This window comes from Ciona intestinalis, unplaced genomic scaffold, assembly GCF_000224145.3.
Source record: "Ciona intestinalis unplaced genomic scaffold, KH HT000025.2, whole genome shotgun sequence".
Taxonomy (NCBI): domain Eukaryota; kingdom Metazoa; phylum Chordata; class Ascidiacea; order Phlebobranchia; family Cionidae; genus Ciona; species Ciona intestinalis.
Genome location: NW_004190347.2, coordinates 400,279 through 416,440, shown reverse-complemented (window position 1 = coordinate 416,440; position 16,162 = coordinate 400,279). Strand labels below are relative to the sequence as shown.

Here is a 16,162-nt window from a genome sequence, read left to right as displayed (position 1 = left end):
ACAGTGAGCATGAGGTGTATGAATACACCATGTGTGTCTGGTGTATAAGAAGACACCCATGTTATAACTCGACAGTGAGCATGAGGTGTATGAATACACCATGTGTGTCTGGTGTATAAGAAGACACCCATGTTACAACTCGACAGTGAGCATGAGGTGTATGAATACACTATGTGTGTCTGGTGTATAAGAAGACACGCATGTTATAATTTGACAGTGAGCATGAGGTGTATGAATACACCATGTGTGTCTGGTGTATAAGAAGACACCCATGTTATAACTCGACAGTGAGCATGAGGTGTATGAATACACTATGTGTGTCTGGTGTATAAGAAGACACGCATGTTATAACTCGACAGTGAGCATGAGGTGTATGAATACACCATGTGTGTCTGGTGTATAAGAAGACACGCATGTTTAACTTGACAGTGAGCATGAGGTGTATGAATACACTATGTGTGTCTGGTGTATAAGAAGACACGCATGTCTTAATTTGACAGAGAGCATGAGGTGTATGAATACACCATGTGTGTCTGGTGTATAAGAAGACACCATGTTATAACTCGACAATGAGCATGAGTTTTATTTATACACCATGTGTGTCTGGTGTATAAGAAGCACCAATGACGTCTCGACAGTGAGCATGAGGTGTATGAATACACTATGTGTGTCTGGTGTATAAGAAGACACGCATGTTTAACTTGACAGTGAGCATGAGGTGTATGAATACACCATGTGTGTCTGGTGTATAAGAAGACACGCATGTCTTAATTTGACAGAGAGCATGAGGTGTATGAATACACTATGTGTGTCTGGTGTATAAGAAGACACGCATGTCTTAATTTGACAATGAGCATGGAGTTTCAATCTTATAACTCACCGTATTTTTCTTAAAGCTTCAAGACGTTGAGGGGAATAAGTTTCACAAACTAACTTTACTCTCGTACACCTTAAGTTAAAGACAGATAAAGTTAAGTTAAATATTTAAGAAAAGTTGTTAAGAATAAAACCTATTTTCTTCTGTATGGCTGACAATTTGGACAACCCATTAGTGATCACTGGGTTGAAGCGATTGTCGTTAAGTGTCTTGTCTAAGGACACAACACCCACAAAAAAGAAACATATGTGGTAACTGGTAAGCGGGCATGAGGTGTATGAAACAGAACACCCGTGGTATAACGACTGGCGTTGTCCTGCCATCCAAGGATAAATAAGTTACATACGTTGTAACTCGTAAGAGGGCATGAGGTGTATAAAACAGAACACCCGTGGTATAACGACTGTTGTTGCCCCGCCATCCAAGGATAAATAAGTTACATACATTCTTGCAGCGTATATACATTATACAGTTGGGGTAAAATAGTACTTGGCTACTACCCTCATCTTACTTTAACTTTGCAGCCAATGTTTCGCAACTTTGCATCGCATCTTTGATCACTATTTGATTTTTCTTTGGTTGAAGATCAAAAGTATATTTGGATAATATTTCCGTGAGTGAGTCAACGCAATTATGAAGCTCCTGTATTAATAATGATAACATCATGATATCTATGATGTAATAATGTAGGTAATAAGTTTAAAATACCACAAGCAATGACTGTTGGAAGTTCTTCCAGTGAGTGAGTGTGTGAATTTTTAGTTTTAAAAATTGTACTTAAAATGGTACCGCATACGAGAAAACGTATGGATAATTTATCCTCACATGGCGGGGCAACGACAGTCGTTATAACAAGGGTGTTCTGTTTCATACACCTCATGCCCGCATACGAGTTACCATGTATGTAACTTATTTATCCTCGCATGGCGGGACAACGACAATGGATATAACACGGGTGTTCTGTTTCATACACCTCGTGCCCGCATACGAGTTACCATGTATGTAACTTATTTATCCTCGCATGGCGGGGCAACGACAATGGATATAACACGGGTGTTCTGTTTCATACACTTCGTGTCCGCATACGAGTTACCATGTATGTAACTTATTTATCCTCCTGTGGCGGGGCAACAACAGTCGTTATAACACGGGTGTTCTGTTTCATACACCTCGTGCCCGCATACGAGTTACCATGTATGTAACTTATTTATCCTCGCATGGCGGGGCAACGACAATGGATATAACACGGGTGTTCTGTTTCATACACTTCGTGTCCGCATACGAGTTACCATGTATGTAACTTATTTATCCTCCTGTGGCGGGGCAACAACAATGGATATAACACGGGTGTTCTGTTTCATACACTTCGTGTCCGCATACGAGTTACCATGTATGTAACTTATTTATCCTCCTGTGGCGGGGCAACGACAGTCGTTATAACACGGGTGTTCTGTTTCATACACTTCGTGTCCGCATACAAGTTACCATGTATGTAACTTATTTATCCTCGCATGGCGGGGAAACGACAGTCGTTATAACACGGGTTTTCTGTTTCATACACCTTGTGCCCGCTTACAAGTTACCACGTATTTAACTTATTTATCCTTGCATGGTGGGGCAACGACAGTAGTTATAACACAAGTGTTCCGTTTCATACACCTCGAGCCAGCTTACGAGTTACCACTTATGTAACTTATTTATCCTCGCATGGCAGGGCAACGACAGTCGTTATAACAGGGGTGTTCTGTTTCATACACCTCGTGCCCGCTTACAAGTTACCACGTATGTAACTTTTTGAAGTATTACTTTTCAAAAACATTTTTATTTATTATTTTCTTTATTTACCTGATGATAATCCACATAAAGATCCAGCAGTTTCTCTCCCAGTTCAGATGAATATTTATCCAATTTTGCAAATTCAAGTTTTTCATTTTTTACCATTTCTCCGAGTTGTAAGGCACGTGCGTGTAATACTTTGCCATTCTCTGAGTTTGTTTTCGGATAAAGTTAATATTGTTGCTTACACATACAATATATATATATTGTATACATACAATATGCATTTAGCTAGTTATAAATTCCTATATAGTAGGTTGGGGTGAGATGGGACATGTTTTCATTCTCTTTTATTTTATTTCACAAATAATAATTTACATATCCATGCTTTTGTCTTTTTTGACACCTTTATTCAACTAGTTTAAGATATTCAGAAATCCTTATATAATATATAAGAGCAAGATTACCAAGACTGAATTCATGTTTACCTGATAGTTTGGGCAGGTCATGAAATTTCATTAAATTTAAACAAGTGTTGCTCAAGTGCGTTTCAACTTTTTGCGAAAGTAATTTCTTCGCCCGGTCGAGTTTCTCCTGGGAGACATAGAAATGTTATAAAACATTTATGAGCATAGAAATCTTGATAAAAATAATAATAGAATTCAATAGTCGGCTGTTTAAATTAAATTGTTTAAATTAACAATTACCTACTAAGTTACATACGTGGTAACTTGTAAGCGGGCACGAGGTGTATGAAACAGAACACCCGTGTTATAACAACTGTCGTTGCCCCGTCATGGGAGGATAAAAGTAACATTCCTTACTATTGTTCTATATTTATACATAAGCTACATTACAACCCAACTAACCTTATCATCCAACATAGAAGTAAGATCATGACGCCGAACATTGAAAGCCGAATCCTCGTCGACGGAATTCAAACATTGAGCGATTTGAAAAGCTTTAGGGGCTTCCCCTAACTAGAGAAAATGTTGGTTTATACTTGGTTTAGGTGAAAATAGGTTTTTAAATTCTTATCATTACAAAAATGTATTTTGGCTGTTAAATTTTAGAGCATTAACATAACAGCATGGCTAATCCACTGTAATAATTTTTTTAGCAGAAATATCCAATTGTTTGCAACAAACACCCAAGTTCTTACATCACACTCCTCATTATGATCCAACACATGTTGAACAGATAAATACAATGTTTGTTGTTTCAACCATTCGCTCTTGGTGGATGATAATTTCGCATTCGCCTGTTGAATAGAAAGTTTATTTTAATGTTTATTTATTGATGAATGAACGTAACTTATTTTCCCCACAGCAATGGCAGTCATTATAACACTAGTGTTCTGTTACCAAGCATGTAACTTTGTGGTTGATTGTTTTAATGTATGAAAGACACTTTAGACAACTCATTAGCCATTAGTGACTACTGGGTTGTAACAACTACTGTTAAGTTTCTTGCCCAAGGACACATACGCCCACAATGGTAGCAGCGACAAGCCTTGAACCACAGGTTACCATATAAATATTTTTCGCGGCGCTATCGCCAGATTTTTTTAAGAGGACAAAATAAGTTGAAAAACAAACAAATGAGAAATGACCTCATCCAGCCGTCTTTCCAATGCGTCTCTTCGTTCTTTCCGTTTGTCTTCCAACAATTTTATCACTTCAGCAAGTTTGGGATTTCTTTTCATAATTTCATCACTTTTGTTTAAATTTCCAGCCATTCTTAGAAAAAATTAACGAGTTCATTAAAAAAAATATTGGAATTTGTTATAATTATATTTTCCCGCCACAACGGGCAATTCCCTCTAGTAAAACATCATAGAAATATCATGACGTATATAAAGTTGAGGTTATTTAACTAAAATATTTTTTATTTATTTCTTTGAATACAGTAACGATAATCGGGCTTATTATTAGCATGACCACTTACAAAATATATTTAACGTTAATTAACTGACTTCATTACGTCATTTTCAGTGTGAAACAATATATTATGCGTAAAATGTACTTCCCTTTTCTTATGCCCTTGTTGCTGTTGGTAGATCCGAATATTAACTCTGCCGAATAATTAGTTGCATTCAAGTTGTATAATTGTACAATTTTATTGAGCGTAAGACTTTTTTTTAAAATCGTCCTATAAACACTGTATTCTGCTACTCGGTTGAATTGTAAACAATAGTATTGTTGTATTAGTATTGGTATTACATTATCATTACAATGCTTTCTGCAAAGTTGTTCAGACGCTTTATTAACAAGGTAAGAGCAATAAATGCAATGGTATTGCTTTGATTTGTGTTTTGTTAAAAGAAAATTGCCATTTTTTTAATTTAAGTGGTTGCAAACCATATTCTATATAGTTGAGGTCCTACAACGAGGCATGCCATGGGATCTGGGGTTTAGGTCAGAGTTGGCCCATTACCCCCACATTGTATATGCACATTCTATTCTATATGGGTGAGATCCTACAGTGAGGCATGCCATGGGACCTGGGGTTTAGGCCAGAGTTGGCCCATTACCCCAACATTGTATATGCACATTCTATTCTATATGGGTAAGGTCCTACAGTGAGGCATGCCATGGGACCTGGGATTTGGACCAGTGTTGGCCCATTACCCCAATATTGTATATGCACCTTCTATTCTATATGGGTGAGGTCCTACAGTGAGGCACGCCATGGGATCTGGGGTTTAGGCCAGAGTTGGCCCATTACCTCAACACTGTATATGCGCATTCTATTCTATATGGGTGAGGTCCTACAGTGAGGCATGCCATGGGACCTGGGATTTGGACCAGTGTTTTCCCATTACCCCAACATTATACAACATCTATTCTATATGGGTGAGGTCCTACAGTGAGGCACGCCATGGGATCTGGGGTTTAGGCCAGAGTTGGCCCATTACCCCAACACTGTATATGCGCATTCTATTCTATATGGGTGAGGTCCTACAGTGAGGCATGCCATGGGACCTGGGATTTGGACCAGTGTTGGCCCATTACCCCAATATTGTATATGCACCTTCTATTCTATATGGGTGAGGTCCTACAGTGAGGCACGCCATGGGATCTGGGGTTTAGGCCAGAGTTGGCCCATTACCCCAACACTGTATATGCGCATTCTATTCTATATGGGTGAGGTCCTACAGTGAGGCATGCCATGGGACCTGGGATTTGGACCAGTGTTGGCCCATTACCCCAACATTGTATATGCACATTCTATTCTATATGGGTGAGGTCCTACAGTGAGGCACGCCATGGGATCTGGGGTTTAGGCCAGAGTTGGCCCATTACCTCAACACTGTATATGCGCATTCTATTCTATATGGGTGAGGTCCTACAGTGAGGCATGCCATGGGACCTGGGATTTGGACCAGTGTTTTCTCATTACCCCAACATTAACAACATCAACCACCATATAATAACAAAACCTTTTTCATTTCAGCCACGATTTTAGCTCGAAGTTATTCAAACAAGAATGGCCAACTCACTTTATGCACCCAAGAGAATGGGATTCGTAGAATTGTATTAAACAACCCAGCAAAACGGTGATCTTAAAGTTATTATTATACTAATATTAGTTTACCTTTAAAATATTTATGCATTTTGGTGCAAAAACTATATGCAATTAATATACAAACAAACAATTAATACTCCATGGTTTAGCATTATGGAAATTAATATAAAGTTACAATTCGGCTATTTGGCGTTTTAATATATATATATATTTTTATTATGCAAACTCTGATTACTGAGCATCATTTAACTTAAGATAGCAATATGTTCTGTGCAAAAAGACATACAATTCTGGTGTTACACTTTTGCCGACCATCCAACTAAACAAAGTTGCTCTTCTCAATAGAAACGCCATGTCCTTGAAACTGATGGAAAGTTTGAGGGAAAATATCTTACGTGATGTGAAGGAGTTGGATCTGAGGGTGATCGTGTTGTCGGCCAACGGACCCGCGTTTTGTGCTGGACACGACTTGAAAGAGTTGGTAAGTAGGGTTTATATCAGTTATGTAACATATTGACTGTTGGTTTACTTGTATGACTGTGGGAATTCTGGAACTGTTAGCAGAGTGTTTGTAAAACAGGGTTGTCTAAGTTGCCATGTATACAGAAAAACAATCACCAACAAAGTTACATACGTGGTAACTTGTAAGCAGGCACGAGGCATATGAAACCGAACACCTGTGTTTTGACAACCATGGATAAGTCACTCAAATTCCCACACAAAACAAACTCAACTTTTCCACTCAGGTTTCTATAAAGAAGCGATCCGAGCACGCCAACATCTTCCATATATGTAGTGATATAATGGAGCTGATTCAAGATATCCCAGTGCCTGTGATAGCTGAGGTCGGGGCCATTGCTACAGCTGCTGGTTGCCAACTGGTAGCAACATGTGATATGGCAGTGGCTTCAGAGAAAGCAACGTTCTGTACACCAGGGTGGGTTGAATATATGGGGCTTGTTTTATCCTTTTGTGGTCTGCATCTTTATGGGTGAATGTATGTAACTTTTATATCCTGGCATGGCGGGAAAAGACAGTCGTTAAAACACGGTTGTCCCGTTTCATAAACCACTAATACACTGTGTGTAACTTTCTGGGTGATTGTTTTTCTGTATGGCTGATAATTTGGACAACCCATTAGTGACCACTGGGACCAAGCAATTGCCTTTAAATATTTTTCCCCAGAACTATGCCTATATAGAATAAAACATTTAGTTTAGATAAAGCAACAAATCAAATAATCCAATCATTTCCCCACCAGAGTAAACATTGGGTTGTTTTGTTCGACACCAGCTGTAGCTTTAGCACGAGCTGTTCCAAGAAAGTTAGCTTTGGATATGCTGCTAACTGGCGAAATCATCAGCGCACAACGTAAGTGTGGGGTGCAGAGGTGGAGCTAGAAGAAAAATATTTATTTAAAACAATTGTTTTTTATAAATTATTATTTAAAAAAAAAGGGATTGCGACTTTCGAACCCCCCTGACTGCACCACTGGGTGGGGTGTAATATTACTTGTATATATGTTGTGTTTGTAGTTCATGGGTAAAATAAAGTTGTATGTTTAATGTTTTGGGTGTCTGTGTGACACAATATTTGGTATATAGCTATACAACATAATATTGGCCAAGGCCCTCTCACCACTACATACATAACCCAAATCTCAACCAACAGAAGCTTTATCCAACGGCCTCGTAAGCCGAGTGGTTCCGCATGAACAACTACAAGCGGAAGTAACGAGGATAGCCGAGGGGATTTGCGAGAAAAGTCGGTCGGTCATTGCTTTGGGAAAGTCCACGTTTTATCGACAAATTGTTAAAGACAGAAACTCAGCTTACCAGTAAGTATAGTGTTTAATTCAGTGATTTGTTCTAAAGGTTTTACTGTTTGACAAGTTGGTGGTAGAAATACATGGTGGCTTCACACCTCATGCTCACTGTCGAGTTATAACATGGGTGTCTTCTTATACACCAGACACACATGGTATATTCATACACCTCATGTTCACTGTCGAGTTATAACATGGGTGTCTTCATATACACCAGACACACATGGTGTATTCATACACCTCATGTTTATTGTTGAGTTAGGATACTTTCATGTTTATCCCTGGGGTGATAAGCCAAGGGGTTTAATATATGACTGTAGTAATATTATTTAAAAATTAAACGAATAAATGTACTGTTTCATCGCACATTACATGCCCATTTATTACAATTGTGCTCAAACTGACGAGTGTTTCAAATGGTGCACAGTACCATGTAATATACATGGTTTCAAACAGTACCATGCAATATTCTTAGTATTACTTACTACACCTCTTTTTATAAACCCTTACTACACCTCCATACACAATCAAATATTATAGTAATATTATAGTAGATAACATGTGTCTATTATTTTTAATATTACTTTATGGCAACTACACCCCAAACACCCCTTTTTTGCTTCTAACTTACCCAACACAGAGACGCATCAAACATAATGGTCGAAAACATGTGTTTGCATGATGGACCTGAAGGTATCAAAGCTTTCCTGGAGAGAAGGAACCCAACATGGGATCACAACCTGGATTAAGTGTTTTATATTTTATTTACTGTCAACAACATATATCAATGCTATGTTAACCATGCATGGCTGGGTAGCAAATGTATTTTTGACTTTTTTTAAAATCTGGAGTGACATTGTTAAAATACAGTTACACTCATAGTTGTCAAATATAGGAAACCTCATTGATTAATGTGGTGAATGCAATATACTTTGGCTCTGCTTGTTTGTATAGACACTGAACAAAAAAGGGTAAAATCTGTCTTACCTTAAAAACGGACCGTCTGTTTCAAAATTTTTGGTGTTACTGTCTACCCCATGCAACCCTAAAGTTAGGTCTATGCAGATAAAGTAAGTTTTATGATAATTTTTAAAAGAATCGATCATGTTATTTAACTGTTTTCTACAAGAGCCAAAAGTTAGCAAACCGCTTGCCTGTTTTGTGGAAACACAGATTACTAAAGTTATGGTTCCCAGCCACAAGATCTAATTATTTGCAAGCAGTTTTGTGTATATGTATAAATTTTACCTATTTCATTAATTACTGTTGAGCTGTTTAATATGAAATGGTATAAAATGTCTGCTGTATTTGTTGATCCCATATTTTGCTGCATAAATAACGTATAGTATTCTATGATGGGTTTTATTGGGTGTTTTGAACAGGAATGGCTTTTTCAGTTTTAATTATCGGTGATCATTGAAATTATAAGAAGAATTTTAATTCAGACAACTTACGTCTTCCAAGTCAGATTTATTTAAACTGTGGCGCAAAGTTAATAAATTTTATTAGCAATCAATTAGTGTGCTGTATAATTTTTACAAATTAACAATAATTTATTTTAAGTTTTAACACGTGTAGATTTGTAAAATGTGACTTTCCTTAACTTTGGTTTGTCGCAAATAGATCTAGTGTGTTGTGATTCAAACCCGTTTGAAAACATTTAATATAATTTATGCATGACTGATGTGCTATACAAGTGTAGATGTTTTGTCTTATCATATAAAACTAAAACATCACTTTTTTACGCAAACGAACTCTAGAATTTTTTTAATTTTCGTAAATTATTTTGCTTTTTTGCTTTTGCTTCAATATTTTCGATCATGAAATATGCACCATGATATATAAACCAACTGTTCTTAATATACTGAGCACAAAGGTTAGGTTTCATAGTTTAATGGCAGTAATAGTTAACAGTGTTAGGGGTTAGAAACATTTCGCGTCCGTCAGTTTTAGTGACAAATCATCCAAAAAGGGAGAAAGAAAAAGTTTAAGAGCGTAAGCATCGAATAAAAGTTGTCAGAAGCATTATTGAGATTATTACCAATTAGTTACTTGGTTTACCGGGTTAAATGACAATACATCAACAATTTGAATGAAGATGGATCAACTTTGTTGCTCGCATATCAGATTTTGGTTGAATTTAACACATTTGACATGCATGTCACGCAGGCATATCAACTTGTAGCAAAAGTATGAGAATAATGTTTTTATAACATGTTGGGTCAGTGCAAAGGATTTTATGAGAGAATGCAAGAGTGAAAACAAATCCGAGTTTGCGGCAAAACGCTAAATCTTGGATCCAACTTATTATTGAAGTATGAAGTATTTGATAAAAAACACAATAAATTGGAACTTTTTAAGCATGAGGTGGGTAGGTAAAAGTAGCTACGCATGAGAGGGGGGTGTAAAAATTATGATCTGTTTCTCCTCAATTTATTAATAAGAGATTTTATATTCCGACTCGAACTCGAAAATGTTTTTGGTGGCAATGTTGGGGGGGAAGGCGGGGTAAGACGGTCTGTTATATCTGGGCAAGATTGCGCAGGCTTGAGTGGGTTTTTCGATTTCGCTCGCAAGTTGAACATCTTCGTTGAAATGGTTGAGCTACGTCTGTGGCGCGCTCTAGTGGCCGGTTGCGCTTCTTCCTCGGTGTAGGTTAACGTGACGGATCTTCGACTGTAAAATAATAATGGTTAGATTGATGATGTCATAATGGTAACTATGATGTAATAATTGAGGTTGTTTTAACAATTTAACTTACATTTCATTTTTTTACAGGTAGTTACTTTTATTTATTTTTTTTATAACGTTTATTTTATTTTTTTATACTGATTTTTTGGGGGGGTATTTCTCATTAGGTGTTAACAAAACAATAACCTTTAAATTAGTTGCACCTCTTTTTTATACAAATCATAACTTTTTTTGTATAAATCGTAGTAAAAAACTTACTGTTTAGATTTTTCTTTCACATCCCCATCATTAAACTTGGCACGTGGGCCCGTGGTAAGTGACTTGATGGCTTCAACTGACTTTGAACGACTGAGTATTTCAACGTGCGCAAGTTTTGTGTTCGTTCCAGGGAAATATGAATATTGAACGAACGAGCCTTCGTTGTCCCCGTCTCCGTATCTATAAAAATGATTTCTATGTTAAAATTATTGAAATATGATTTCTATGTTAGAACGTGATATTTATGTTAAATTGCTCCTGAAGTGTTTTAAACACCAACAAACTGTGTGTTTTTATTTAAAGGTAGGGAGGCCAACCTTGGATTTTCTGCAGTACATTTAATCAGTAAACATTGGAATCAATAAGATAGATTTGTTTCACATGATTGTGTGTCCAACTATTCCTGCCTCCCCTGTGTTTATAAAGTTGGCGCCTATAAACATATACGATACACCATATATATATATATATATATAATACAACCCACCTAATAACAGGCCTTCTCAATCTTTCCAATTTTTCATTCACTCTGTCAACCAAACCAGTTGGCACCTCCATGACATCTTTATGGTGGTCAATAAGAAATGTTACAAGTCTCATTGCGAGCAACTCATCCAGATAAACCTCTTCAAAGCAGGAGAGAATGTGACGTGAGAATGTGTGGAGAAGCAACACCCTGGAAAGTTAAGTATTTAGTTAGTGAAAGTGGTATGGGGATGGATTGTGTATTTTATTGAGTGTTTATAAACTACCTCGGTGGGGTCTAGATGGTAGCACCCTGGGTGTTAAGGTAATGGTCTCAGGTGTGCCTGACTGAAGACCTCACACTTATAGAATAGAATCTCTATTATTGGTAGCCCCCTGGATGTTTCAGTAACAGACCTACATCTCAGGTCTCAGGTGTGTCTCACTGAAGACCTCACCCTTATAGAATAGAATCTTATTTTTATTGGGTCTAGAGTGGCACTTAGTGTTTTGCGAAAAAAATCTACACATCCTTAGTCTTAATTCCATAATAGGATCATATAATCACCTTGTAGGCATGTTCTTGCTCATATTAGTAAGATGAGGATTCCCTGAAACTTTTGCCATCAATCTTAACAACAGATGAAGTTTCCTTCTGTTGCTAGGTGGTAACAGCATGAGGCAGAGTTGTAAACATTCGATGGCAACCTCTTTCGTTTCCGGTCGCGCCATGCATAAGATGTTCGTGAATAGCTCATAGAGATCATATGTAAGTAACGGTTCGCTCGTTTTTATGGATGAGTAGATATGTTGGTCCGAGTGATTTGATTGGTTTGTTGGTTTCGTGGTAGAACGCCCGTAGCAATAGAAATCACAAATCGCTTTAAATACGTCATGTTCGAAACCTCTGTAGCAGGGAAGGCCTGGAATGCAAGTTTAATTTAATTTAAACATCTATGTTAACATATTGTGTGTTTATTTAGGATTTAATGTCATATTTATGCGAAGATAAAACAACGTGGTAACTTGTAAGCTGACACGGGGTGTATGAAACAGAAAACCCGGGGTATAACGACTGGCGCAGGATAAATAAGTTATATATTCATTATTAGTTAATTAGTTAATTACCTGTGTCTTTGCCATTCGGCCAATTAGCGAGACATGTCATTGCACTTAGAGCCCAGTAAGGTAGATCTTCATCAATAGAAACTTGAACCACCCCACTCTTACCAACTTTTGTGGCATTGTGTTTAACCCAACCACCTGCGATATAATAATTTAGTTAAGAATTATGTTCATAAGGTATAATGTGTTTCCTATTAATAACAATGAAGTTAGGTTTATAGTGTCGAATATTTTTCATTTATAAATTTAGGAGATCGTTATAGTTAACTATTATTGAAGCGTATTAGAACTCGCTATGGTGTTGGGTAACAGGCCAACCCTTGCCTAAATCCCAGGTCCCCTCACTTGCATTGCTATAGAACCTCAACCATATGGAATAGCTTTTTGGACCATGCCTAGTAAGAATAAATTTTGCCCATAATTACCATTAATATCTTGAGTTTGCATAAGATTTTCAAGTGACTTTAAATTCATAGATTTCTTAATTCGCTGCAAAACAATGTCTTTCCATACTTTGTCCTCTTCTTGCTCCGTTAAAACTCGGGGCTCAACTTTGCATTGTGGGACCGGGGGTAGAGGACGCATGCTGAAGCGGCGGGCCGGGGAGGGAGTCAACGAACCGGAACTGCACGTTGATTCTAAAAGATATTTATGGTCAGTGGTGAAAATTTTAAATGTTAAAATTTCCGGCAAAATATTTTAATTTTTTATCATTTTATGGAAATAATATTCTATATGGTGAAAATTTAGGGTTTAAAAATTTAACTAATTGGTATTTCTATTTTGGTGATTTAGGCTTTTGAAAATTGGTTGAGTAAACAAAGAACATTATGATGTCATAAATTTAACAATTACCTCGATCGCTTTCTTGTTTTTTTGTTTCTTTTTTATTCTTCGGTTCTTTTATTTTAGATTTTAATTTTTTTGAAACTCTGTTGTGATTGACGTTTTCGTTAACTGTTGAAAGTGGTTGTCTGTTTGCTGGCATCAAGTGGCCACTAAATCTGCGGGGATGAGAATTATAACATAAATATCATATAATTTAAAAAAAGTTTGTTGAATGTGAAATTAAACGTAAACAAAATATAATTGTAACAAGATGGCTTAGATGGGTAAATGTAAAATTTGATTGAAGTTTTTTTAATAGGGCTATACTGTCTCTAGATACTAAGCCAACTTACAGTTACCCATACATTCTAATTCCTATGGTTTTTTAAAGCCCTAAACACATCACTTCACCCATACAGTATATTCTCAAATATTTAGTAATTTTATCCAAATATAATCTTACCTATAAAGATGGCTGTCATCCACCAAGTTTTCACTCCCCCATTTACCGTTAATGTCTTCAATAATGTGGTTTTTCAAAAACTTTCTCAAAAGCTGAAGTGTCTAAAATTTAAATAAGGTTTAATTTTTAAATAAAAATATTTGAAAAATTAGGATTTTTTGCTTATAGTGATTGGAATGTATAAGTTATGAAAGCTGTATATTGTAAAATGACTTCAACCTTATTTTAGTTTTTGTTAAATAGCAAAAAATGTATTTTTGAGACTAGTATACAAACCATTAAAAATAAATTATTTATGTAAATTATATATGTCATAAAAGTCTATCTAAATTATTTATGTCTCTTTTTATTTCATTATGTAATAAGTGCCTTCCGTATAAACTAAACTGTAATTTATTGTAGGGTGGGGGAAGATGGGACACCATTAGCACATAATATCCAGATATCCTGATCGTGTTTTAAACAATTAACAGCGGTCTATAGGCGTCGTGAGGATATGGTTTTATAATTCCTTGAATGTTCTTTGTTTACTACCAAATGGGACGAGAAAATAGTATGAAAAGGTGTCCCATCTTCCCCCGCCCTACCATATAATAATATACATTTGGTTTCAATTTCTTAATCCCCTTAAAGTAGGAAGTGCATTTAATGCTTGACTGGTTACATTGTTACATCATTTCATGCACCACTGGTTTTATGGTGGGAAACTAAACCAGGCAATTAAATGCAACTTAACTTATTAAACTGTAATCTATGCTGCCGATTAGTTTTTCCTCAATAAATTAAGTAATTTCATTTTAGAACCAATGTTTTCCTTTTCCCAACAAATTTCTTCAAAAATATCGGAAAATTTGTGGACATTAAATTAGAGTAACCGACGATTTTTGTTTAAACTAAGAAACAGTGTGTTTTTATTCACCTGTTGGCGTGTAACGTCTTTCCCAATATTGTGATTGCTTTTCAAAATTTCGTGCAAAAAGTCGACGGCGTCGTTGGCGGGGAAGCAGGAGTTGTACATTTTCAGGTGACGCCGATGACGTCGGCATGGCATCCCGTCACGAAACTGGTGAACGATTTCATTCCATAGTTTTGTGGCACGATACGGCCCTGGAGTGATTTTTCTTGCGTTGTTCGAAACATCAGAGGTAATATTACTCGTTTTAATCATTCTTATGTGTTTGATAAACCTGTTAAACGAAAAGCTTATTAGAATAGATCCCAGTGTTTATATATCTGCGCCTTCATTTAAAATATCTGTTCTATTGGTAGTTACAATCGCACTATTCATACACCTTGTGACTAAAAAAAAAACGTTTCAGCGGTTTAAGCATTCGGGGGACGTTGTTACTCTAACTTCCAAGTCAAATCAAGTTATATAAAAAGTTTTGAATATCTTCGCATACCACTATAACTTCTTCGAATTCTATAATAAGGAAAACAAGCCGTTTTAACTAGAACCTCGCCTTAATACTGTATCATATACCACACACTCCCACTCTACTAAAGCACTTGCACTGTGCGTTCCTACTCGTCAGCGAACCGACAACTATGTTCTGCATTTTTCGTAAAAAGCGACGTTTAAAATCGCGCGCTGCGACCGCATTCTCCTTTCTCTATCGCTATTGTCTCGCGCTCTAAGCACGCGAAAGCGGTGACGTCATAGTCGTGCCGCGATCAATTAACAATGGTACCGAACTAAAGATCTATGGTGCCCATTAACAAGGACCTCGTAATAGTAAACAAGCCAGCAATGAAATAAAACCTTTGTAAACTTTCGTAAACAACGGGGCAGATAAAACAGCAAAGTGTGCGACTACGTACAAACACCTTCAACCTAAATGTTTGCTCCTAATTACCATGCTTGTAAACAAACTAACGAAAACACGAAAGCAACGAAAACACGAAAGCAACAACTGCATACACATTGAATCATACGCACGTTTTAAACATTTTAACTTCAATTTGAATACATGTAGTAGGTCGGGGAAAACGGGACACCTTCAGCAAGTAATATTCTGATCGTGTTTAAAACAATTAACAACGGTCTATAAGAGTCGTGAGAATACAGTTTTATAAATCTTCTTTGTTTACTTTCAAATGGAACGAGAAAATAGATTAAAAAGGTGTCTCATCTTCCCCCACCCCACTATAATAAATGCCTAATATGCTTAAACAAAACCGACGCTTGCTACAAATTAAATAGCAACTTAATAACTTAGATGGTCCATGTTTTCATTCTCTTTTAATAACAGAATTTTATAACCGTGTTCTCGCGACTCCAAAATATAATAATTGTTTTTAAAAACACGCTTCGGAAATATGGGAT

At 36.6% G+C, this 16,162-nt stretch overlaps 3 protein-coding genes across 7 annotated transcripts in view; 1 reads left to right on the top strand and 2 right to left on the bottom strand.

Annotated features, from left to right (window-relative positions):
- The window catches only part of LOC100187022, a 7,562-nt gene extending 3,034 nt beyond the window's left edge, over positions 1-4,528 (bottom strand). The window contains exons 1-7 of one of the 5 annotated variants that reach the window (XM_002120495.5): positions 4,266-4,528; positions 3,816-3,914; positions 3,523-3,633; positions 3,142-3,247; positions 2,723-2,862; positions 1,389-1,519; positions 881-949 (exon numbers count right to left, since the gene is read on the bottom strand). In XM_002120495.5, coding sequence (XP_002120531.2) covers positions 881-949; positions 1,389-1,519; positions 2,723-2,862; positions 3,142-3,247; positions 3,523-3,633; positions 3,816-3,914; positions 4,266-4,391 — 782 coding nt within the window. In that variant the 5' untranslated portion in view covers positions 4,392-4,528. The remainder of the gene's footprint in view (positions 1-880; positions 950-1,388; positions 1,520-2,722; positions 2,863-3,141; positions 3,248-3,522; positions 3,634-3,815; positions 3,915-4,265) is intronic. The other 4 variants (XM_009862674.3, XM_018815049.2, XM_009862673.3 and 1 more) reach the window with 4 other exon arrangements.
- A 194-nt stretch (positions 4,529-4,722) lies between these two features.
- On the top strand, positions 4,723-9,852 carry LOC100179813 (enoyl-CoA hydratase domain-containing protein 3, mitochondrial). Its single transcript, XM_018815051.2, has 7 exons — positions 4,723-4,926; positions 6,110-6,212; positions 6,527-6,662; positions 6,928-7,118; positions 7,443-7,552; positions 7,853-8,018; positions 8,647-9,852. Exons 3-7 carry the CDS (start codon positions 6,534-6,536, stop codon positions 8,753-8,755), a joined length of 705 nt encoding a protein of 234 aa, XP_018670596.1. The 5' UTR covers positions 4,723-4,926; positions 6,110-6,212; positions 6,527-6,533; the 3' UTR covers positions 8,756-9,852.
- A 31-nt stretch (positions 9,853-9,883) lies between these two features.
- Positions 9,884-15,019, bottom strand: LOC100185322 (DEP domain-containing protein 1A-like). The gene is made up of 9 exons (XM_002120575.5): positions 14,756-15,019; positions 13,837-13,937; positions 13,401-13,549; positions 12,971-13,183; positions 12,549-12,683; positions 11,989-12,343; positions 11,443-11,631; positions 10,956-11,135; positions 9,884-10,682 (listed from the first exon to the last, which is right to left on the bottom strand). Exons 1-9 carry the CDS (start codon positions 15,002-15,004, stop codon positions 10,418-10,420), a joined length of 1,836 nt encoding a protein of 611 aa, XP_002120611.1. The 5' UTR covers positions 15,005-15,019; the 3' UTR covers positions 9,884-10,417.
- Between the last annotated feature and the right edge of the window lie 1,143 nt (positions 15,020-16,162).